At 40.9% G+C, this 25224-nt stretch overlaps 2 protein-coding genes across 6 annotated transcripts in view; one reads left to right on the forward strand and one right to left on the reverse strand.

Moving 5' to 3' along the window:
- The first annotated feature begins 264 nt into the window (after positions 1-264).
- Positions 265-19983, forward strand: ncoa5 (nuclear receptor coactivator 5). 4 transcript variants are annotated; one of them, XM_088308009.1, is made up of 12 exons: positions 265-1461; positions 4706-4759; positions 5953-6213; positions 6408-6515; positions 7101-7164; positions 11490-11750; positions 11826-11950; positions 13048-13177; positions 13308-13510; positions 15329-15533; positions 17052-17143; positions 17221-19983. In XM_088308009.1, the coding sequence occupies exons 3-12, from the start codon at positions 6045-6047 to the stop codon at positions 18126-18128; spliced, it is 2265 nt and encodes a 754-aa protein (XP_088164135.1). In that variant the 5' UTR covers positions 265-1461; positions 4706-4759; positions 5953-6044; the 3' UTR covers positions 18129-19983. The 4 variants fall into 4 exon arrangements, with proteins under 4 accessions (XP_088164135.1, XP_088164137.1, XP_088164138.1 ...); XM_088308011.1 differs by having other exon boundaries at positions 11829-11950; XM_088308010.1 differs by lacking the exon at positions 265-1461 and adding an exon at positions 1501-1630.
- slc12a5a (solute carrier family 12 member 5a) overlaps positions 18345-25224 on the reverse strand; it is a 170600-nt gene continuing 163720 nt past the window's right edge. For both annotated transcript variants that reach the window (XM_088308008.1, XM_088308007.1), the window contains exon 26: positions 18345-25145. In XM_088308008.1, coding sequence (XP_088164134.1) covers positions 25054-25145 — 92 coding nt within the window. In that variant the 3' untranslated portion in view covers positions 18345-25053. The remainder of the gene's footprint in view (positions 25146-25224) is intronic.

Genomic DNA, 25224 nt, shown 5'->3' on the forward strand with positions numbered 1-25224 from the left:
TGGGATAAAACAAATGTACTTTGTACTTCAAGGAAGGGATGAGACAATTCCCTGAAGACTTTGTCGCAAGGCTTGAGTCTTTTGAGGCCTGGCCTACAACCTTCCTCAGGCAGACTGCATCCCACCCACATGCCTGTGTCGCACATTGAAGTACTTTAATGTGTTTGCAGGGCGGCCCCTTGTACCGTTTACTTGTCATTCTGGATCAAAAGATGAATTGTTGGCTGCAGCTGCTGCTCAATAGTCCACACCAAGCACACAAGACAGTTCTTTTCAGTGCACATACATCTTGCGGCTGTGAACATCTATTTATTGGATAACGGTCGATTGTCATGTAGCCAGAAGAGCGGCATTCCCGGAGTGCATCATGCATGTGCCAGCTTCTGCTCAGTGTCACGTCACCCCCCCCCCCTTTCCCTCTGAGAGTATTTGAAATGACAAAGCAGATTTAGACACAAACTCGCTGGTCTCCTCAGCATTGTTCACAGTGAATGTTTCATCCCAAGTGAGCATTGTTTAATAAACAATTAAGATAAGACTAAATGGCGATGTTGAGGATTTTTTTTAAGTGCTTTGGAAACAGTAATTTAGTGTCACAATTTATTGAGCATTTTAGGCATCTCTGAATTAATTTTAATTGAGTGGCCATGTTCATTAAAGATTTACTTGAGCGCGCTGCCTCCTAAGTGAACTATGATCACGTTTATTATATGTTTGGCAAACTACATATTGGGTTTATAGTATTTGTGGTAATTTTTGCACTCATTGCACGCTTTACTGTAGAATAATCGAACTATTACTTACCATGCTGTAGTAGTGATATGCAAATTAAGCTTTCGTTAGGCACCGAACCATTTGGATAAATCGCTTAAAAAATGAGTTCAGTTCCTTTAATTTTCAGCTGAAGTTTACTGACTTGGTGAAAAGCAAGACTACAGAAGATTTGAAACATTTTTCCTTTGACATTTTTTATGCCGGCAGTCACACACACAATATCTAATATAATACAAACAGTTTATTCTCCATAAAGTGATGAATGTGTGTATTGTAGTAATTGGAGAGTTCTGGGGGGAAATCACTTACGTCCGTGTAGCTGGCCATTTTGAGGGATCTTTTGCTCACCACTCCCCATTAGTAAAGTAATCGCTTGCAAGTAGGGATGCTTGATACCACTTTTTTCTTGACCAATACCAGTATAATTACTCAATATCTCAAGGTCGATATCATCCATCCTTATGCCCCATCCATCATTTTGACTCCATCCGTCATGCAGCCGAGAAAATGGCACCTGGCTGTTATATTTAACTCCGACCTGCGAGTGGCGGTAGTGAGCAAAACAGCTGTGCATCCGTATGCCTCAAAAGCATAAAGAAGAAGAACGAGCGGGGTGTCTTTTTTTGTATGGAGACAGCAGATCGGTGGATTTGACGGGATAAAACCACGTTAAAACATCTTTTGAAGGTAACTTTAAAGTATTGATGTCCTAAAACAAACGAGGGTTCTCTCTAATTTACGGAAAAACGCCCACATCATTTTTTTTGTTTGCGAGCTAAGCTAACAGCTAATGGCGAACACGCAGTAGTGTACGCGATACCGCGCCACCTGAGGGACGTATGAAAGCGGACGTGAGGTAGGATTTGGTGAGCGACTAGATTTGCCCGTTAATTATGGAAATCGGTTTTCTTTGCTATATGGGGGTTAGTATTAAACCCTAACCCCACACCGCTCCAGACTTCGCCATTTACTGAGGCTTGTGCGTTCTTTGGCTGCAGACTCCATATTGTCTTTTTCCCAGTCGAATCCACAAACGCCGTCTGTGTTGCAAATGCTGTCAATTCCCGCTTGGTCTGAACCAACGTTTGATTATTTGAGGCCGCATTACTCTTAGAAATGGGTGCTTTGGTTGGTGAATGTAATTGCTTGGATGGAATACTGGTGAAAACGTAATTCGAACGCAGGTTTATGAGCCACAACGCATCGCCGTGACATGCAATTCTCTGCTTGTCGTTGCATGTACGCCTCTTAGCGGATGTGAGCTGTAGGAAGGATGGTGAGATATAAAGTTGTACTAAAGTTGTCTCCTATCATCGCAAAGTAAATCAAGCCATTTTTATGCCAGTTAAGAATAAAATACTTGAAAATACCTGCCTTTGAAAACAAAGGCGTAACACGTTTCAACGACACTAGCTTACGTGTTCTAACTAGTGGATTTTTATAGTTGGTTCCCAGAATGCATTGCGCGGCGTAATACATTTGATTAATAGTTGTAAGAACATTGATACTGCTCATGTGTGTTTGTGTTACTGCTACTATCAGTTGACTGCGTCATATTTAAGATACAACATATTTCCCGTTTGTTTTATTATACATGTTGCAATGCTTTTAACGTTTTTAAACAAAACGTGACATAAGGTTGTATGTAAAATACGAACATCTAAATTCATTCCTACCAAGTGTTAAGATCCATTCATGCCAGCCATTCACGGTGCACACTTGGGACAAACAACAGTTCACACTCATAATATGTAGAGTTTTCAACTAACTCGGGCTGCACGATTTTGGCACACACACCGACACGTCACACAAGCTTTTCATAATGCTCGCAAAACTATGATTGGGAGTCCGTTTAGTTTCAGACCTAGAATTTGATCAATATTATAATACAAATCACCAATGTCACCATTTGATGAAAAGTACGAGGCGCTCCCTTCTGGCGATTTTATTGTATTGTATTAGTTGTTTGGGGGCTAGAAAAAGCAGCATACTCACCAATGCTTCTATCAGACATGCACAATCACAAGTTACAATGTTGCCATTAGTGCTGAAAAGATGCTCTGTGAGGGAGCTTGTCGCCAGCATGCACAAATACTTAGGAGCTAGTTTTCAATGCCAATTTTTTTCATTACGTGAATGACCGCTCGTTGTTGCCTCCTCTTCTACTATTTATTTCGAATCTGTTTGACAGGCTTCATGCTCAAATCGGTGGTAGTGTTGTAAACGTTGAAATACGTCATGTTGCCTCTGGATCTGATGCTTTTTTTTTTTTTGGTGCGGTTCATTTTTGTCAAATCTGCTGTACGTCCAAATAATAGACCCTATAGCACAAGCATCTCCCTCTCCTCATCTACGGCGGCTGAAGTTACTTCCATTACACCCACTTCGGTACACGGAAATCACAGAAAAAAATAGATGTGTACGCGTAGTGTGTTATTGTCGGACTGCGCTGACTGTAGACACCGGAGCGCAGACTAATGTGTGTTAGCCAACAACACTGATTGGACAGCGCCATTAAGACCTCAGCATCGACAATTCTGGTTGGCTAATTCATCTGTCACTCAAATGTCAAAGGTTGGTGGAGAGAGGGAAAAATACAAAACCTCAGTGTCTTGCGATTAGATAATCGCACTACGTCAAACCTCGATGTCGATTAGATTCCGATTTATCGTGCAGCCCTACAACTAACCTACCATTCATGTTTTTGGAATGTGGGAGGAAATTGGAGTACCAAGAGAAAACCCACACAGGCACACAGAGACCATGCAAACTCCACACAGAAAGGACAAAGGCCAAATTTGAACCAGACACCTTTGAGCATAACTGTTGTAGATATGCATACTTGCAAAACATGGCTGTCTGTCAGACAGTAGGCGTACTTAAAGTTGTTAGTGGTCTCATTATTGCCATAGGCCAGGGATTGGTAACCTGCGGCTCCGGAGCGGCATGCGTGTCTTTTATCCCTCTGCTGTGGGTCCCTGTGGCCCTGGAAAATAAATAGAGTATTATTTTAGTTTGTTAGCTTTTAAAATGTAATTAGAAATGTTAATATTGCGGTAATAATCAATAAATCAATGAATATTAAAAACATTTTTTTAATTTAAAAGTTACCTTCAACCCAAGTGATTATTTTTTTGGAATTCAAAATGTTTGCTAGAATAATTTTTTTTTTAATTCAATGCTTACCACTAGGGGTTGCGAGAGCTCAATAATTGGCTCTCATTCTGTTCACACAAGCGAGTCTGTCTTCCTGTTTATGTTGTATGGCGATTCAGTTAAGCCCTCTGTACTGTAAAAGCGTAGCAGTCCTTTATTCATTTAACAGCACAGTTGTGTTCAACTGACGTTAATTTAAAAAAAAAAATGACACTGTAGCTTGTTTTATTTAAGTAATAAACAAAGCAGTTTAAAAAAAAGTTAAATGCTGTTGTCTACCTTATTGGGTTTGTGGCTCCCTGCAGCTTCTTTCCTGTGAAAAATGGGTCCAAATGGCTATCCAACGTCATTCCAGTTGCCGATCCCTGCCATAGGCCATCTTATTTCTTCATGGCGATGGGCGGAAGGCAGCAAACATCTGTGCTAGAACGTCAACGACAGGGAATTTCTTTGCTTCAACACCATGTATCCATTCCGAGGTGTTTAATCGGGTTGGTTTGCGCAATATAATCTTATTGCAAGAGTTGCAATGAGGCGACTGGTCATTTATTTGAACAAAGTTAAGCCACACTTGTGTTTGGCGTCCTTACAGCCCACCCGTGCGTGTTAATTCAAACGGGTTTTACTTCATGTAGGCCCTCTGCAGATAAGCACTCAGTGACTCGGCTACGCTTGAAATATGCTTTTGTGCTCAAAATGTCCTCATGATGTGCGTGTGTTGGTTGTGAAGGTGTCCTGAAATATGTGACTAAATACATTTTGTAATGTCTTTCAGGTACTTGTCAATTTGATTGGACCCACCATCCTCACCTTCCAGATTCCCACCAAGGTATTTATGAGGTTGTTTGCTCAGCGGCATTACCTTCTAATTTGATTGTTTTTCCTGCCATTTCTTGTTTTTGAAGTTTAATTTTTCTTGGGATGAAACATTTTGCGTCGTGACATCAAAAAAATTTCAAAAGCCGACATTTTCCTGGCGGCAAGAAGCGGAAGGAGTCTTTTGGTTTCTGCATTTGTCAAAATTTCACTTCTTCAAAATAATTTTTCATCAAGAAATTTACATTTGAATTATCACCCGCGATGAGTTGCTGCCAAAGCAGGACAAGGAATGATTTATCCATATGTGTAGTTTGCCGTCTCGGATCGGATCTTGATTATTACATCAATAAAAATTCGATTGTCATTTTGGGCGGTAAAACTGTACAATTTCACAGGGGCACGCCAGACTGAACAGGCAATGTGTACTCTTTTGTTTTTTACCTCTTGGGGTGTGTCTTTGACAAGTCGAACATTCTTTTGTTGTACCGAGGGTCCTCTGGTCTTGACGTTATGAATGGCGCATAGTTTGCACAGTTGCTTAAGAATATGAAAATGCAATAGGGCATGCTCAGTTACTGTTCTTGTATTATTTTTTTCATTGTTTTATTTTTATGCCCAAGACGTTTCGTTCACATAGAAGTTTGTGTGACTTGACTGCTACATTGGCATAGGTTTAGTGATAGACTTGGGCGTGTTCTCCTTTACGTACGTTACGGTTGCGTGGCAGCCGTACTGCTCAGTCGTAAACCGAGGACTCCCTGTACACATCTGCTTTTTAATAATGGGCTGAGCCCCAACACATTTTGAATTGTAAAGTCATGGATCAGGATCACAGGTTTTCCGCAAGTGCAAAATGGGCCTTGTACAAATTGCAGCAACGTTCCTTGCAGAAGTTTGTTGGTGAACTTGTGTGGCCATGAATAAAACCTACCAAAACATTCCTAATCGTTTCATTGTCCCAATCGTTTGTTGCATCAAATACAATACATGGATCTCAATATAGAAATCATGTTTTTTTTGTTTCGTTTTTTAATCGCAATGCGCTCGGTAACTAGTCGTTCAATAATTTTCGAATCGCTGACATGCTTCCTGCGTAGTTTGAATTTCCCCATTTCCAATGCGCAACTTCTTTGCTCCGTTTACAACTTTTCATCGTTCAGAGAAATTTTAATCTCTTTTGTCACCCCATTGGCATTTTTCCAGGATCGTGGACGCTTGTATCCGCTCAATACAAAATATTTCCGAGCATTTCTGAACATACGAGGAACGAATCCGCGAAACCTCAGGATCAAGTCATGTCTCGCCGAAGAAGCCGGAGTCCATCGCCGTTGCAATTCTCACGCACCTGTAGCAGTACCGATCCCCGGGAAATGGAGCGACGGATTTTTGTTGGGAATTTGCCGACATCCGACATGGATAAGAAGGATTTGGAAGAGCTTTTCAGTCCATATGGAAAGATACTTGGTCAGTAAATTCCTCATCATGAGCAACAAAATTCACCGCTATGAATTGTAGATTGTGTTGTCTAATTTGCAGCTTTTATTTATCTTGACGTCTAAGCATGTAAAACATATAACTTTATTCCCACTGGGCTTGGCTAAATGGGTAGGTATCCACTCCGATGTTTCTCTGTACCACTTAAAATGTCCCTTTTTCAGGCGTTTCCCTGTTACGTGGATATGGATTTGTACAATTTGAACGTGTAGAGGAAGCTGAAGCTGCAAAGTTGGCCCAAAAGGGTCGAATTTATAAAGGTTATAAAATAGGTAAGCCTTGACTGCAACAAGTCTGACTCTACTTCTCATGCATAAGTTGTGTGACAAGCAGATACAAAAGATGTTAATAATTGAAATAACTGGGTTAGATACAAAATTTTGGATAATCGAAGTCAGATTAATAGTCAAATACAGCACAAGGATGTTCAATAGATAATGACGTCATTCGTCACCATGTTTTTGCCTTTTCGTCATGGAAGCTTGCTGAAGACATTTTGAATGATTCTCACACAAAGTAAATAAAAAGTTGTTCAATTAGTTAAATTTCCCCCATTTGTCTTTGCATTTACTTCGGAATGGCTTTAATGCGTTGTCGAAATCCACCACGCGACCAACCTTTCGATGGGAAAGAATTTTCTCCTCGTCATCTCAAACCCAATTTGAAAGACTGCAACTCCATGCGCTGCATTTTGACCTGTCGTCCAGTACGGAAGCCCAAGTTTGGAGTAACGGAGCGCATTTTCATTTTGGACCGTGGGAATTTCTTTGACGTGGCCAATTTCCATTCGTTCTGCGCATAATCTGATTGACATGCTGTTGTTTTTTTGTTCAACGTTTGGATTGGTTTATTTTCAGATGTAAATGTGGCAGTGGAACGACGGTCCGCTAAACCTCATTCCCAGCAGAGCCCTCCTCGCAGGTAAAGTAACACAAATTCGGTGGGAAGACCTACCATCGCCTCCAAAGCAGCCAGTCAAAAACGAGATTTTAAACCCCCATTGGTTATAGTTGGTGGACGGACGTAAACTTTTATGGAGGTCTGCAAGTCAGTTGTGTGGAAGTTTCTTCCATGATTTCACTGACAGGAATTTTATCAAGTAAAAATAAACATGATAAGGGAATGTCAAGATTTTTCTTCATATTCACGTCTTTTTTGCCTCTCATTTTGTTCGTACTGATATATTTTAGTTTTTATTGAGGAATATGATTTGTCATTGATTAGTTGATTCATTCGTAGTTCAGAAGTACGTTGAGGCAAAACAGAGTGGACTACTTAATATCAGCTATTAGGAGGTCAGATACACCCACGCTTGGGTAAAACTCCTCCCGGCAGCATTCTGCTCAGTGCTGCTCTTTTGTTTAAACTGGAGGTCACAACATTCAGAGATTTTTCCCTTCCCCAAAAGAAATATTGAAAGAATTATGATGATGAACATGGTTGAAGAGATGTTCTGTCCATCTCCACTTTTAATGACACTTTCTGGTCTGTTACAGCGGTTCTTCCCAACCTTTTTTTGTGCTCGTGTACCCCTGAATCTCTTTTGTCATACTATGCGGACGCCCTCGCGCCACGTTTCGAGTATGCTCTGAAAATACAACGGAACAACTGACTTATTCAATTAACAATTTTACTTTGTTTCCTTACTTTTAACATTTACTTCTTAATCATTGTCTTTTTAACTAAACTGAAAAAAATGTTGCCTTGAGAAAAAAAAAATATATATATATACATACATACACACACACACACACACCATTTAAAAACAAGCTGTTTTGCCCCTCGACCAAGTTTTGCTTCAGTTGCTCGCTGATTCGTACTGAGTCTTATTTTGAATACCAAGCTTTTACTTGAGCACAAGCAACGTAAAGCACAAAGTGTCGGTGGCGCGTGTGATACATGCACAAACCTATGCAGTTGGGGGGAAAAAAAATAAACTGAAACGAGATCTTCGTATCCATGCTTTGTTTCCCAGTCTGCCTCAAGAGTTTTTATTTAAAAGCTACAAACAACTATGAGGACATCTTGCGTCATTTCTCCAGAGCTCGGACAAAGCCCACGTCTCAGACAACCCGACTTATCTTTTTTTTTTTATGTCGTTTACAACCAGCACTGTCGGACTACAAGATCTCGTTCAGTGTCTTGATTCGAGCAAGACGTCACACTATAAGTCTGTCACTGACCAGACTGCCCAATCGTTGCGCATTTCCGTCCAAATTCTGTCCATGCGCGCAGGTCCGTTTGGACGGCAGGACAAGCAGCTGTCAAAGTCATGTCAATGGAGGCATTATGGGGATATACGTTTATTCTCTGCTCTGAAAAGGCCCCCCATTTAAAAAAAAAAAAAAAAAGACTGGACGCATTCCTGGATTGTGGGAAGCGGGCTGTATCGACTGTTCACCAAAAATAAATTAAGGTGACAAATTTGTTTAATGACACCATGTTTGCTAATCAGCCACTGGCTTAGCAGTTGGCGAACGTAGCATGAGTTGAAATGCTTCATATACTTCCCAATATTTCCTCTCTCCTTTCGGGTACTCGCGTCCAGTCTCTAGTCGTAACTACGAGAGCACTGTCTTTCTATTGGTCAATGCCGGAGAACCAATTGAAGGACGACGTAGAAAATTTCTCACTTGGCAGCCTTTCACATGGTGGTGGTTGTGAAGCGTCCCAGATGCCAAACGACAAATCGTTGAGTATGTCACACTACATGGGCAATGATGCGTCAAGACAACTCAAAATCGGCTACGAGACATTTCGTTTGTCTGCGACACGTCCATTGTCCCAAAATCGGGCTACGTTGAACATGAATCCTATTCAAACCCACGAAAGCAGTTTTATTTTGTTCTCATCAGTCATCAGTGCTTTAATGAGACACTTGATTTGGCATGTGGCTGTTGTGATTTTGTGCTGCTCCTGGTTGGGAATCACAGTGTCACTATATCAATTTAGAGCTTGCTTCCTAACCATTTGTACTACCGTTCTTCAACCTTGGAAAATGTCATCACGTCAGGCAAAACGAAAAGATGCAGCCTTTCAAACATACAAAAAAAAGCCCTGTTAAAAATGAAGTTGACTCCACTTTTCTTTTTGCTGTTAACTTCAGCTGTGGTCTGCCAACGCTCGTATGTATGTCTCCAGTGATTCAAGGTGTGCTAAAGGCTGCATCAGGGCACTTTTCCAATGTATTTAGAAAATGTTAGTTACTCTGGGTTATTTTGCTCAGATAAGAAAGGAAAATTCCTGAGAAAAGCAGAATCCAAAGACATCCCAGTGCAGGGCTCCATCCCGCCCCTAAATTGTGGCATTTTACTTTTCAAATTTGAGACCGTGCAAAAAAAATTGTCGACTCGCACGTGTGCGACCAATAAAGTTGCATGTTTATTTAGAAATTACTATTGTTGAAATTTCTTTGTTGTTGACAAACGTATGATCCCCATGACAGCTATCAGTGGAGTAAATGTTTATTTTGCAAGTTGACTTTGTGTGTACCCCTAAATGTTCTACTGCTACCCCTAAATTTCAGTTTAAGGGCTACTGTACTCCTAGTAAAACAAGAATATTATGGAGCTATGCAGTGGGCCATTTGCAGCCGACCCTAGAAATTAATTTTGACGCAAGTCTCAGAGCATGACAAGTTGCTCATTTCCTGTGAATAAAATTTCTACCATCTTGGGTAATGAGCTAGTCTCTTGCAGGCTATGCTGTTAACATAATGCAATTATTTGTCATTTGCACTGTCATACAATATTTGGCCGTGAAAGAAAAGTTTCTACTTCCACGGCATCCAGCAATTTGCTGAACAATTGCAATGGGTCCTCGGTTACGGTGGTCCTGACATTTCCATGTTATGAACAGCACGTATCGTATGAAAACGTGGTCACACGCTCGGTCACCGCCGTCCTCATTGATTTTCATTCTATTATTGTTTTTAATTTTAAATACAAATATTTGGCGTAAATATGACTACTACTGCTTTAGCGTGTTAGGAGGTTAATGATGGACCTCCAGGCCCTTGAACTAAATTTGGGAACGGTCTTAAACGAAGACCCCGTGTGTTCGCTATCAACACTATATCATCAAGCATTGTTATTCTGCCTAATCATGGGTTTATTCACTCTTACTTACTGACAAGACAACTTTTTAGGAAGCACATATTTAATACATTTTGTAGAACCCAATATGTACTAATAAATAGAATCAAAGACAAATGAGGATGCAATGGCAAGAAATAAAATCTTCAATCCGTTATACAGTATTTTCTCTCGAAGTGAACTTTAAGACAGAAACACTTGAAGAATTTCTACGGGTTGCTAATGAGAAGTCTTGACGTTGGTCAGAATTTTCAGGACTGGTATCACAACAGATATATTTTAAATCCAAACTTCGAGTTTCCACTTTATCCAACCACTGTCGTCTTAATGCAACTTTGCCAGCCTGCGTTCGCTGCCTCGCATTCATGCACTCCTGGTGGAATACTTTTGGGATATTTCTCAGAGCTTGTCTTCAAGTCGGGGCCCCCCGTGAGCTAGGGAAAGAAGAACAAATCACACGGACCCGGGTCAGGTGAGTAGGGAGGTTGCTCGAGCACAGCATTTTTGTTCGCCGGAAACTGTCGGATGCTCGGGCCGTTCCCAGCAGGCGTCTAGTTCGGCCTCAACTCTTGTCTTCTTGCACGCTGAACAAAGCAATTGCCGTAGGATCTCTTTGTACATGTGCTGGTTTTCATCAGACACAGATGGAAGGGAAAACTTTTAGTTTGTAGATTGGGTTTTAACTTTGACGCCAGTCCTGAAAGTTCTCACGCTCCTCGTCTACTTTGATGCGTGTCGGTCATTTGTCACACCAGCAGACTGCATATTTTCCGCCAATCTCAATTTCTACGACTCTTCTCCAACATTGGGACCTTGTACGAATTGTCATGAAGTATAACGTTTCAAGGAAATTTGGCGTTTTCCTCACGTTATCATTGAAATTTTTTTTGGTTTTTTGGACTTTATCCATGAATGGCGTATTTACAGCACGGTGCAACTTTCATGGGGCACAACTAGGAAACAGTGGAATTTTGAACAATTTAGGGGCTTGTTGAAAGAAACACTTGAGTCTCCTGGATTGCATTTATTTGGCGCAGGTGTACTTTTTAACTATTTCTTGGTGTCCTAGTAAATACTCCATGCTAAGCGTCCTATATATTATAAAAGAAGTTACAGAATACACCATCTCACTACTTATACCTTCTTACCCAGGCCGTATGGCGCTTACGGGGACGGCAAGGAGCCCAGGCCTCGATCCCGATCGCCGGTGTTCCCCCGTGATAGCCGAGATCGTGATGCACGTGAACCACGAGACCGCGATTCCCGTGATGGGAGGGAGCCCAGGGAACCTGTTAGAGAATCCGGCCGAGAGCAAAGAACGGGAAGCCACCCCCGCGATCATGAGCACCGTTACCGCGGTTCGGAGAACAGAGACAAGGACCTGAGAGGCACGCCGCGAGATCCCGCCTTCAAGTAAAGTTTATGCATTGCAGCTGGAACTGCATGAAGTCTTTTTTGTTTAATCCTTCTGAAATTCTTCTGATACAGCAGAGAGGTGTATGACCGTTACTACCGTGGTGGAAATGCCCCTGATGACTACTTTGCCAGAAGGAAGGATGAACAGTACAGGGACCAGTACAAAGACCCATGGAATGGGCGACGTGATCCTGAAGGTACTGTATGTATATCATCCGTGTGATTCAAGTGATGGGGCGTTTCCAAACTTGCCATATTTTAATCCACCAAGGTCAAATGTGAGCTTTAGCTGCTATTTGGAAGGTTACATGTGTGTTAGGCTTAAAAACTGAAGTATATGGACTAAGAATGAACTAGACTAAAATGTCTTGAAGGTCTCGCTAATCACATTGTGGCTGATTCCTTTTTTAAATTTCTGACACGTTCAGTCATGTGGGTTCAATTAATACAAATTAAAAACCATTGCAAGTGTTTACTTAAATTTTCTTAATCACAGTACATTTTCTTTATTAGCATACTCCAATTTCACGACTGCTTACATTTTGAAGAAAGGCTTTGCGCCTATGTGGAGTGATATTTGTTTTCAAGTTTATCTTTTTATATTCACAGATAGTTTTGTAGTTTTAATACAACAACAACTCTGCGTAGCTTATAGTTTTGATTCCATTTTAAAATGCACTAAACGATTATAAAAAGGCCACAGCGTTGTGGACTAAACCGCACCAACATTAATAAACCTCTCATAAATGCTGGTACAAACTGAAAAGTTGAATGTTGAATCATATTAATTTCTACATACCTTAATTCAAGCTGTAAAGTAATAATAGTTCTATAAGTGCAGATGGTGCGAGATGCCACAATTTACATATGATCCGATTAGTCGCCTATTATCACCCAGCCCTCATATGTTTAGAATGATGGAAGACATGAAACAAATGCCCAAATTTTAATCAGTAACTCCACTAGTGCCAGTCGCAATACAAATGCATAACAAGAACACATTTAAAACAGTACGGCAGAGCATAAAATTGACCATGGCTGACTTTTCTCCACTTGACTTAAAAAGACTTAATTTTGGCAATGCGCCACTGGCCACTGTAGACAATTTCGCTTGGGCACTGAATGCCACATCTCCATTGTAGCATATTTGGAGTATATTTAATTGTCAAGACTTTCGCTGTAGTTTACAGTGGGTCTGTATACCCCGCCAATTGGTGTATCAATGATGTACATTGTGAAAATTCTTCAAGTCCAAAAAGATGTTAATCGCTAGCTTCTTGGTCCTCACCTTCAGATGACCGCGCTCGCCCAGAGGAGCGTCGGCGTAATGAGCTCTATCGGCAGTACTATGAGGAACTGCAGCGCCGCCACGACATCGATCGCCCTGTTGACTGCTCTGTGATCGTCGTCAACAAGGCACAGAAGTATGGCCGCCCGCTCTACTTCTGAGAACATCACTTCAAGTTTGAGCACTAGTCTGCGGTGATTTTTCACTTCATGTGGCTCATTTGCGTGTGTGCGTGCGTGTGTGTGTGTGTGTGTTTGAACCAACAGCAGGGAGTATGCTGAGACGGTTGGGCGCAAAGTCCACGACCTGGGCATGGTGGTGGACCTGATCTTCCTCAACACCGAGGTGTCCCTGACTCAGGCGCTGGAGGATGTGGGCCGCGCTCGCACTCCGTTTGCCATCATCATAACCCAGCAGCATCAGGTGCACCGATCCTGCACGGTCAACATCCTCTTTGGCACGCCTCAAGGTAATTTAACTGCGCTATATTGAGTATACAGTATGCAACAATTTCAATGCACAAGAGACTTTTTTTTTAGATAGTGTTATCTTGTGTAGGGATTTACAACAGTCCTTACATGGTGTGCAAAAAAGATGTGCTCAGTTACCCCTGTTTTTTTTTTATTTTTCCCCTCTTCTAATTTGACTTTTAGATTGATGGCCGATAATTGTTTGACTAGACCCTTTTTTGCCGGTTGTTTCTACCTTTTACTCTCTAATGACAGTGTAATATTTGTAATAAGTCACAAATAATCTTTTCAATCAACAAAATAAGTCTACCATACAATTGAACTCATATTATTACATTTAAACTCAACCAAATCACATTGAAATAATTATGATGGCCGCCTCCTCACGTCTTGCCATTCCTTAGCTAGGCCACAAGTAAAGTATGCCATTTTAACGGCTCAACAGCCGTAATGGTCACCAACATGGCTAATAACATTTGCTCCATTTCGCTTCAAGCAATGTACACCACACGCTCACATGTATTTCTCCCTTCCTACAAAATAAAACAGCCTGCAAATGCCCAGGAGCCCAAAAGAAACGAATGAAAGAAAACATTTGAGTTCCTCCGTCATGCAATCTCGACGCCATCTCCCAGAATCATATACCGTGCTATTTAAATACACTTGTGGGACTTTTGGCTTGCATGTAATGCATCACTAGGTCTACATATATTTTTATAAACATTTGTGGTCACAGAAAAAAATAACCAATCTGGAAATGTATGAATCAATGCACAAATCTGTGACGCAGGACACTTTTGCTCTCTCCTCATCTACTTGGATTATAAAGCGCACAGATTTTTTTTCCTGTGATGCTGCAGGTCAATGCTGCCACCAAGTGTCCATTTTCCAAAACAACAAACTGATAGGGTTTCGGAATAGAATAAAACAATTCAAATAAATGTGACTCTTTGATGGAAAGAAATAACAGAAATTATATCTAAGAAACCACTTATTTGGTGAGTATCACATCGACCGTTGTCTCTCATTTAAACCCGAAAACAGATTTATTTTTTTTTGTCTTTGTGAAAGCTTGAGTGTATTTAATGGCTATAATTTGCCATGTTGCCACATCATGCAATGGGGATTCCTATTTTGAGTGTCCCAGACGCTTCAATATTGATTTTTTTTTTTGGCAGAACCCTGTGAGTGTGCAGTGGAGACTTGCTTGCACTGTTCTGTTCATCCCACCGCAGTTGATTAGCATCTGTTGTAATGGAAAAGCAACAGAGGCCAGGCTGGGCCAAGCAAGGCCTGTGCGGTGTGGTGTCAGGCTATTCTAGAACCTATAATGGAAACGTAGCTATAGTTATAATGCCTGCCTTGTCAACCCATTAAGTGTGAAGTTAAACAACCAAATAAATCTTAGTGAGCTACCTATTTCTGAATATCTGTAACCAAGCCGCCATAATTTAGGGGCGGCATATGTCAGTGGTGGAGTGGTCATCTCCCAAGCCAGAGGATGTTGATTTGATCCTTAAACCTTGTGACTATGTCTTTGAGCAAGATACTGAAGCCCCAGTTGCCCCTGATGCGGTGTAATCAGTAGGTACACGAGGAAACGGTGTTAGAGCACTTTGAATACTTATGGTAGAAAACTGTAATTCAAGTGAAAGCCCATTTAGTAGTTTTGTCATGTTGTGATGTAAAAATTGGCTTTAAATAATTCTTTTATCCTTGAGATATTTTTACACTAAGCATGTCAGGCATGATTTTAATACACTATTTTTTTAAATTGCTAGTGACAAAATAGACATGCCTCCTTTCACCCTTCACAGAGCACCGGAACATGCCAATGCAGGATGCCATGATGCTGATCGGCCACAATTACGACGCCTACAAGATAGAGACCCGTGAGAAGGATCGCGAGGAGATTGCTCGCAAGGCCGCAAAAATGGCCGACGACGTGCTGCTCCGTGAGCCCGACCGCGAGAGCCACCCGATCTCTGTGTTAACGTCCATCACACTGCTCACAGAGAACAGGTAAGAAAGCTTTTGCCGCTCAGCTGAGTCACATGTCGTGATGATTCCCAACCACTATTATGCAAAACTTTAGTTGAGACATGAGAGATTATCAAGTGTATCGCTAGTAGTTTCACTTAATTGGTCAGAAAATTATTTACTGAATAAAATGTAAGGACCCTAGCCCACCCCACCTATGAACAAATTATGTTCCAGAAGGCTAGTTGCACATTTAATTGGAACTGATTTTGCCATTTTTCTTTTATGTATACCTGAGCGCCATTTTATTTTCGCTCTCTCGACAGTCTGTGGTCCAAGTTGAAATGTGAAAGATGTAAATTAATAGCAAATATGTTTGAAAAAAATGCCAATATAGTCAATGTATAGGGCAGAGCGATTTTAGGGGGAAAAATGACGTCAGACGTTTACGTGTTCCAGTCTGCTAAATTGATGATGTAGCCGTCATCTTATTTTACATCTAGATACGTATTGATTGAAATACCACATTTCTGTTCAGAGCTGCTGGCTCTCCACCCTAACGCAGTTCTAGTCGGACTTAAGTCGATTGTACACGTAAGCACATATTTTGAGGCTTTTCAACTCTCTGTTTCACTTAAGCGATTTGTACACTTAGCAGATTTGTATTCAATTGGAGTGAGGGATCATTTACATATGTTCGTTTATATTGTAAAATGACTAGGAACTAATTTCAGCATTTTCTGGAATGGAATCGTAATCCTACTGATTAGACACTCTTCAAATCGTCCCACTTTAAAATTAAACGCTCCTTCAATTGTATGCATTAGGCCCTTTTTCCGCATTTCAGGTTTTAAAGATAAATATATAAAATTAGATTTTGTTGTTGTTGTTTTTTTTAACGAATCAACACCAAGTGGGACATAATTGAAGTGGAACTGAATTTAGACAGTATTGGATTTTTTTCCCCCGACAATACTAAATAGGACAGCGATATTATGTATTTAGAGCTGTAAGACCTCTAACTCACGAGTACAAACTGTGACAACCAAAATATGCGCCCGACCGGTGTTTATAACATATATAAATTAAAAATGTGGAGAGCCACGGTTATTGGTCCGGAGTGACTAATCTTTGTACAAATGTGTTTTATGGCTAAATATAACAGGTGTGGCTATTAATCACGCGTGTTTTTTTTTTAGTCCGCAAACTACGAAAAGGCAACAACTGAACTTTTCACATTGAGACAATAAATGTTCCGGATTACAGGCCAACTTTTACTCAGTGGTCTGTTTGTAGCTGCGTTGGGAGACAATACAGGAACTTTTGACTGGCAACAAAAGGCGATCTCCCATTCAGACAATGACCACCACCCAGATTCCACCAGATGGTGCTAAAGCGAAAGAATGCGAATATGTAAATGCTGATGTGTAAATATGTAGCGTTTTACTGGATTTTTGTAACTTTTTTTGGTGGTGTTTGGTCAAGTTTTTCAAATGTTAAATATGACCTTACCTTGGGTGAGTAATGGTTGGAAAACTTGGGTTTGTTGTCAACTGGTAGGTTTTTAACGCCCGAGGAACTGGATGGTCTGATCGTGTACCTCACTGACAAACGGGCACGGTTGACACGAAATCCCGCAGACACACACGCAGGTACAACTCATCATTCTGCATGCCAACGCAACAAGTAATTTGGTCACGCTAACATGCTAACATGTCTCTCTGGACAGCGGCAACCATTCCTGCCACTGCTGACGTGCAGCCCCCTGTCGCTGGTCTGTCTGTGGCGGGTGTAGCGCCGGTGGCGGCATTACCTCCTGCTCTTTCTGCCCGTCCTGTGCCACAACAGCCCAGCCACATGGCGCCACATTCGGGCCTCATGGCGCCCCAGCCCGGTCTCATGGCACCACAGCAGTCCAGCCACATGGTGGTTCAGTCCAGTCCAATGGCGGCGCAACCAGGCCACATGGCGGCGCAACCAGGCCACATGGCGGCGCAACCAGGTCACATGGCGGCGCAACCAGGCCACATGGCGGCGCAACCAGGCCACATGGCGGCGCAACCAGGCCACATGGCGCCGCAATCAGGCCACATGGTGGCGCAACCAGGCCACATGACGCCGCAATCAGGCCACATGGCGCAACTGTCAGCGCCTCTGAGTGCGCAGACCAACCCCAATCAGGAGCTCCAAGCCAAGATCCTCAGTCTGTTCAAGAACAACGCAACTTCAGGCTCCTCATCTGTTCAGTCCCAGGACTACAGCTCAGTGCGCCCCGGCGGGGCGGGGGCTCAGGGCTACGGCGCCCCCATGGGCCGCACCCCCTCTGCCGCCGCCTCCGCGGGTGGTCAGAGAGCCACCAACTCTGCCGGTGGTATCAATTTTGATAATCCGAGTGTCCAGAAAGCTCTGGACACTCTAATACAGAGTGGTCCGGCTCTCAACCACTTGGTGAATGCCGCCAACCTGCCAGCTCAACAACAACAGCAGCAGCAACAACAGCCGCAGCAGCAGCAGCAGCAACAACAACAACAAATGCAGCACCAGTCCCAAATGCACCTCCAGCAGCAGCAACTTCCACCAGTTAGACCAGCGGCCAACATGGGCCAGATGACACAGATGTACCCCCGACATTACTGAGTATTAGACGTTATAGACATGTTTTGTAAAACAATTTTAATCCTTTTTTGTTATTTTTTTTTTTATTGTAATGAATATTTTCATCCCATAATTGAAGTCCATGTTCTGTTGTCGTTAGGATGATTCTGAAGTCTTCTCCCAGCATGTGAATGTTTCAGTTTATAGACTTCTTATGCTTTTTATGTATTCATTAAAAAAAAAAAGTCACCACACAACCACTGTAATAAAATGGTATTGGTTTATTGCATTTTGTGCTGACAAATCTATAAAATAGAACGGGTATCATAGCCAGAAGCCATAGAGAGAAGCGTTTGAAATGTAAGATAAAACTATCTTTCCTTTTTTCTTTTTTTTTTTTAAATGTACCATGAAACACAATAGAGAATACATGTTGACTTTTTTCCAGTTTTTTCAAACCTTAGAATATTTAACTTACACTAACACAGAAAATAAATACTTCCACACTAACTGTATTTAATTTATTTACACGTAGCCCACCCTCCGGCTCACCACCAGCCCACTACCTCCCCCCAGCACACGTGAAAAAAACACATCCCACCCCACAAAAGTCAAAGGAACAATACAGCTTTACCACACAATGACCGATTCGCAATGGAAAAAAACTCTCGTGGATATGACTTACAGAATGTGATTGCAGTATATAATAACCTACACTACGTTTTTAGGCATCCATACAAAGTGTTTCCCAACACTCCAGTGAATTAAAAACAAGGTCGGGATTGACATGTATGTAACGTGCGTGTGCCCAAAGGCGCCACAAAAACAATATTCATGACGTTATATCTCATACTAATTGAGATTTTAACCCATGACAAAGTTGAGAAGTAGCTACGGAGCACTTCTTGACTGATGTCATTTTGGTTTTTAGTGTTAAATAAATCTGAGACCAATCTTTGACGTTGATCCTGTCTATCTCAAATTAGAATATTGTGGGAAACATTTACGTGTTCTATCCCGAAAATGAAACGTCAGAGAAATATAACCAGATTTTATTTTTTTACAAAATTTGATTTTGTAATTTTTAGTGGCAAAATTAGGCAGGGATTGATTGCTGGTAAAGTTTTTAAATAGACTTTTCTTGCTAATTGGTCACATTCCTAGATCAACTTTTGGCGACCATTTATCCCTAATATGTTTGCTTCTGATTCACTGGAGCACATATTTGTACTATATCATGTTTTTTTTTTTAGCGTGTGTAACATAAATATATACTTTGGTAGTCATTTTCTCCAGATAATACATTAAAAATAGAATCTTGTACTCGACTATATTAATAACCATTTGGAAACTCTTCCAGTGCTAAAAGAATAGCAAGAGGTCGTGGGAAATAAGAGTCGTGCGACCGGAAAGAGAAAACAATAAAATAAAACACTTGAGAGCACAGACACTCAAATATATTACTGTCATGTTCATACGTGCATGCACACAATGTTTACACTGTGACTGCAAAGCGGCTCTGCTCGCAGCACTTGGACAGCCGTTTTTATTTTTTATTTTTATCAGTAATGTTCTCAAATAATGTGATTGGGGGGTGACCTCTTGGCCACAATGTGTGGTGTTTTGCTCCTCTACCTGCTCACTCATTGTGTTTAGTCAGAGCCCTTGACATCCATTTAAGGATGGAGACTTGAGGAATGATCACCGGCAGCCTTTTTGTCTCATGCTACAGTTTGTTGCTTGGGGTGGAATCGGTGGGCAGGGTTGGGGTTCTTAGTGTGTGTGTGTGCTGGTTCCAAAACGGACTGTCGTGTGATGCGATATCCAAGCAGAGCCGCCCCCAGCGTTGGAAGCGCGAGTTTTATATTCTTTGATCACTTTTTGAGAATGATAACTGCAGTCACATTTAAAATACACAGCTGGGCGCTGGGGAGGAAGGGGAAGAGAGAGGTGGGAGACTGGAGTAGGATGAAGGGCTTTGTGGGATGATGGATGAACATTTTGAGCGGTACAAACTCAGCAAGTTAGGGAATTTTCTTGTATTTTGGCGAGAGAGAAATGTGGACAGCGCATGCAAGTTTTTTTTTTTTCAAAACAACTCCAAATAAATGCCACGATGAGCAGGTAGTACTCGCAGCTTGGAACCAAGCAGGTTTTGTGGGGAGGGTGCAGGATGAATGGGGGTCGATGGCGTAGCCACCCGAATAAAAACATTTTGATCACCACATCCTTTTTCAAAATTTTTTTTTTTTAGAATGCAAAGGAAGAAAAACATTGGAGATTCATGCTTTTTGTTGGACAATGGTGACTTGCACTGCCAACTGATAAAACATCTTGAAATTTTCATGATTTATGAGGTTTGTCCCAAATGAATTCAAAGCACGTTTTATGTATTTTTTTAAAATAAAAAATGTGACAAAAATAAATTTCTTTGTGGTTTGAATAAAATACAGAATTTGGAGATGCATGGTTTTTATCGGAAAGTATAACACTCAAAGGTGTCAAGGCAATGTCGTTATGTCCAATTAAAAGGATGTTTCTTTCACACAAACTTCCCGTGCCCAAAAATTCAACAATTCATTGTCTTTGCTTTTGTGTTTTAGGCCATAAAAATTGAGATATAATAGGACACACAATCTCACAAATACCGCACTAAAAATATTGGTTTGTTTTTAATCCAAAACTCAACAACAAAAAAATAAAAAGATAAAACTTGGTGAAATATAATATCATCTCCAATGAAAAGCTTGGTAAACCAAAGTTTGTTTTAGAATTTTTTTCCCCCACAACCCAACAATAACGAATTCTGTGTTCTGCATCCAAAACTCCAAATGTGGAGGCAGAAAGATGGAAAGAGACAAAATTTGGACGTCACCATATCTCAAATGTTATTTTAAGATTTTTTCAGCAAACAATAAAAATATTTTCTTTGGCTGGAGCAAATACTTTTTGGAGATGCGTGCCTTTCATTGTTCATCAAAAAGAAGGTTTGGCAGATGAACATTAATATATATTATTTTTTCATCCTGAACAAAACTCAAATATCTTCTTTCCGTTTTGATAAGACGACAAAAGGTGCTTTTCATTGGACAGTGGCAGTCAGATCTGCACTGCACTCTGGCACCACAAGGGGTGACGGCGGCACTCGCGATGAGCGCCACGAATGCGGTTTACCGACAATTTGGACAAAAACAAAGCGAACGCAGAGATTGGATAGAAAAAACAAAACGAAAAAATATAATATAATATTGCACATCATCTTACAAAACTAGACTTGAGTCCACAGTGATCAAACAGTGTACAAGAAAAGACAACACCAGCGAGTTACAGTGTCTGTTGTGATTCATTCATATGTACATATGACCACTCCGAGCCCTCACAAAAAAAAAAAAAAAACCTTTTCACAAGACATCTTTAAGCAAGAAACAGATCAGGTAACGATAAAGTGAACTGTTCATTTTAGTTTATTTTTGCGAAAAACCCTTTAGCGCGTGTCATCACTATAAAAACCATGAAAACAAATATCGCCACACGATACCATGCAAACGGCAATTATAAAACATTGATATATATATTTATATATATATCTATATACTATTTTTTTTGTGTGTGTTTACGGAAATAGATTACGTTAAAACGTCTCACCCGTCTCCTTTTCAGACTTATTTTCAAAGGCTCAGTTGATGCAGGCAAATTTTCTCAAACCACCCAAAAAAAGAAACTAACAATTTTCTGGTTTTGACTTGTCAACCCATGTTATTAATAAATCATAAAATTCCAAATAGTTAAGTAATGAATAATTTATTGACAACTAAAGGAGAATGTTCTATTGCATCAGTAGAATTTTTCTAATGCTTTGGGTCAACCGCCACCGCTGATATGTATTGTCTCTACCCTTTTTTGTTATTCCTTTTTTTTTAAATGACCACCTGGTGTTGATGTGGTTTGGGTGGTCTTTATGTACAGTACAAAGACATCTACCAGTACTAGCAGCATTCACCACAAATGGTCCTGGACATTCGAGCAACACTAAAAAGAAAGCCTTTTACTTTGTTTGTTTTAAATAGCTCTAGAAACTAACTTCTTTTTGAATTTCCATATACTGTATATATATTTATATATGTATATATGTATAAATATGTAAATTATCTATTTATAGTTCTACTACAAGTGCAGGTGACCCCCCCCCCCAAAAACAAACAAAACCAAATGCAAATAAAGTGACTTGAGATGACTCTACAGAAGACGATATACAAAATAGATGCCTTAAGAAAAATGAGCAACACGAGTCCCTGTATGAGCTATTGCACGTTCTTTCCCAGGTGCGCTTCTCAACCTAATATCACAATCCAGTCTATAGTCGTTAAGTCTTAAGCCACCATCAGAATGATTGTTTTCGTTCAAAGCAGATTCAATAAATCTTGGTGTACTTTTGTGATTGGGATGACTTCCTGGTTCATGGTGACGGGCTGTACAATTAAACATAAATTGATGTTTTTTTCATGGGCAACGCTCGAATCATCAGTGAATCTCACTTGTTTAATTTTTACGTTTTTTTATTCCAGTACAGTACGATACGTTTGTTAAGTGCAGTTCAGTTGTATTTAACTTGTATTAAAGTTGCACTTCATTTTCAAGAGTGATTTTTTTTTTCAGTAATTTCGGTACAAATTGCCTTCAACTTTTCGCGCACTACTTTTTAATTGAAATACAATTTTGTTATTATTTAAATTTCCTATATTTAATGTTGAAAGCGCATAATGTGAGTGCTTAGGTCACTGTGGCTAATAAAATTAAATCTACTGTTTAGGAATTAAGTCTTTGCCTTGTTAATGATGAACATTTGAGACCTACTTGGCGACTATATTTGAATGTTGATCATGATGGTGGAACCACCAATAAATAGAATGAGGTAGAAAAGTCAAACATCTACGATTTTCCGAGAGCCGTAACAGTACAAATGCAGTAACGTGGCAATACCTCACATCTCCTGCCCTGTCGCATTGTAGATGGTCCCCGTGTGAAATTGCGGCACACAATTGCGGCAACATCCTACTTTCGTTGGCTTCTGCATGAAATACTCAGGTGGATAAATGCTAACTACGTGTTCGTTGGTCTGAAGCTTCAATTTTGCCCCAAAATGAGTCTTGAGTATTATTCCGTAATCTCACAAGTTTACTGTAGAAAAAAAAAAATGGTGAAAACAATAAACCTAGTGGTGGCTTAAGACTTGCGCACAGTTCTGTGTATGTTTATATATATATTAAATATGTACTGTTAATTTCTCGGTATATAAAATGTCACTGGTGAGTCTACTGCATAGAAGTCTTTCTGGTGGACAAAGTGGGTTTCCTTGCTACAGAAGCCGGTGTCCTCTCATCAGCCCGCTTGAGAAAAGATGAAATTCCCGTCATCTACATCTACATCTCAAGCTCACGCTTTAAAATTCACATAGACCTATATTCCTTTTTTTCTTTTTAAAGAAAGTCAGCACACTTTGTTCTCTGATTATATAGATTTTGACCTTGTAAATCATATGGCACGTATAATGTATACAAATTTGGCAAAAAAACGACACAAAACATGTCGAGTGGATAACATACTCTGTCGATAAGCTCTTTCTATAAACATAAATAGCTATTTTTTTGTTCTCTAGATGAAAAAATAACACTTTTGGATGAATAGTGCAGGTGCAGTGCGTGCGGAGGCCATCCCATAAATAAATAAATAGAAATTTAAAACCACAGTTTTCAAGCACTCCTCCTTTGTTTTTTGTTTTTTTTTCTCTCTTGGAATATGTCACAAAAATACTACACTCATACCCAACGAAGCGTCGGAGCTTGTACATTATTTACAGGGATCCCACACAAAGGGTTGCTGGTCGTGACCGTTTACCCCCGCCGCGTGATTTACGTCATCGTTGTGACGTTAGCCAGCCTGCTGATAACTTGCTAGTCACAATTTGTTGGTTGTCAACAAGTTAAGCTATCCTTGTTGTTTCTTTCAATCCGTGTGCCTTACACTCGGCACTGGAAATATGAAAGAGAGACTGATTAGTTAGTTTTTTTTAAATCTTACACAAAGAAACGCAATAAATCTGGACTGTGGCCGGAATTCGTCGGCCAAATGATATCCAGCACAAATGTGTTTGTAGTGCTATTATAATTGACTATATGCACGAAAGATTTCCCTGCCCCTTAACTGATCGCATTGTTTTCAATTCTTAATCACACGGAATATGGTCTCATGGGTGAGTCCGCTTTTTTGTGTCCAAAAAAAAATACAAACAACAAACTGGTCGATATTACATTTTTTGATTTTCATCTATTTAAAATGGCAAGGGGTCAGGACCTAATATTTTTTTGCCTCTCTTTTTATGTTTTTGGCATATAAAGAGGCCATGGGAGAGGAGGGGGGCAAACAGTCACTGAGAAAAGACAAGGATGGCCATTAGCGCTAAAGCGGCCTGTGTGGATTTCACAGTTCGTACGCTAAGACCCCTTTCTCGGCTGGTGGTGGTCTTCGCGGAAGTCTAAGGTCCCGACAACGGGACTCGTTTTTAAGCATCCTCTTTGCCTTTTTTACCCCACGTTTTGTGTAAGCGAACAACACCAATTCAAACGGAAAAGACAAGTTTGCATGCATTCGCAGCCGCGGCTCGGCATACGCGCCCGGCGGCCCACGCTGGGGTCAGCTAACCAAGACGGAATCAATTAAGGTCTAGTGACTAAACCGAATTACGGCTTGGCCTGGCATGATTCTGCTCGTCAGGGCGCTGAAGCCGAGTCGGGCTGCCTGTCGGGCATGATACGCCATTAAACAGTGAGGGCGACATGAAGATGAAGCAGCATTGAGTGAGTTGGGTGAGACGGATAACACAGGAGCAGGGCTGGCGGGTGGTGGAGGGGATGGGTAATGGTCAGGTTGGAGGGAAAGGGGCGGTGGCGGGTACAGGGGCTCTGCTTTTTCAAGAGTAGATGGTGATGACCTCGCGTCCGCCTCCGCGGACCAGAAGGACCCGGTTGAGACCTTCAGTGAGGACCTCAAGGAACTCCATGTCTGATTGCGAAAGGTCAAGGTACTTCAATATGGAATCACGACAACAATTCAAAAGTCACGTACTGATAAACTGAAAAAA

The sequence above is a fragment of the Idiotropiscis lumnitzeri genome, chromosome 11, assembly GCF_059441095.1.
Source record: "Idiotropiscis lumnitzeri isolate Australia: NSW breed Sydney's pygmy pipehorse chromosome 11, RoL_Ilum_1.0, whole genome shotgun sequence".
In the NCBI taxonomy this organism is placed as follows: Eukaryota; Metazoa; Chordata; class Actinopteri; order Syngnathiformes; family Syngnathidae; genus Idiotropiscis; species Idiotropiscis lumnitzeri.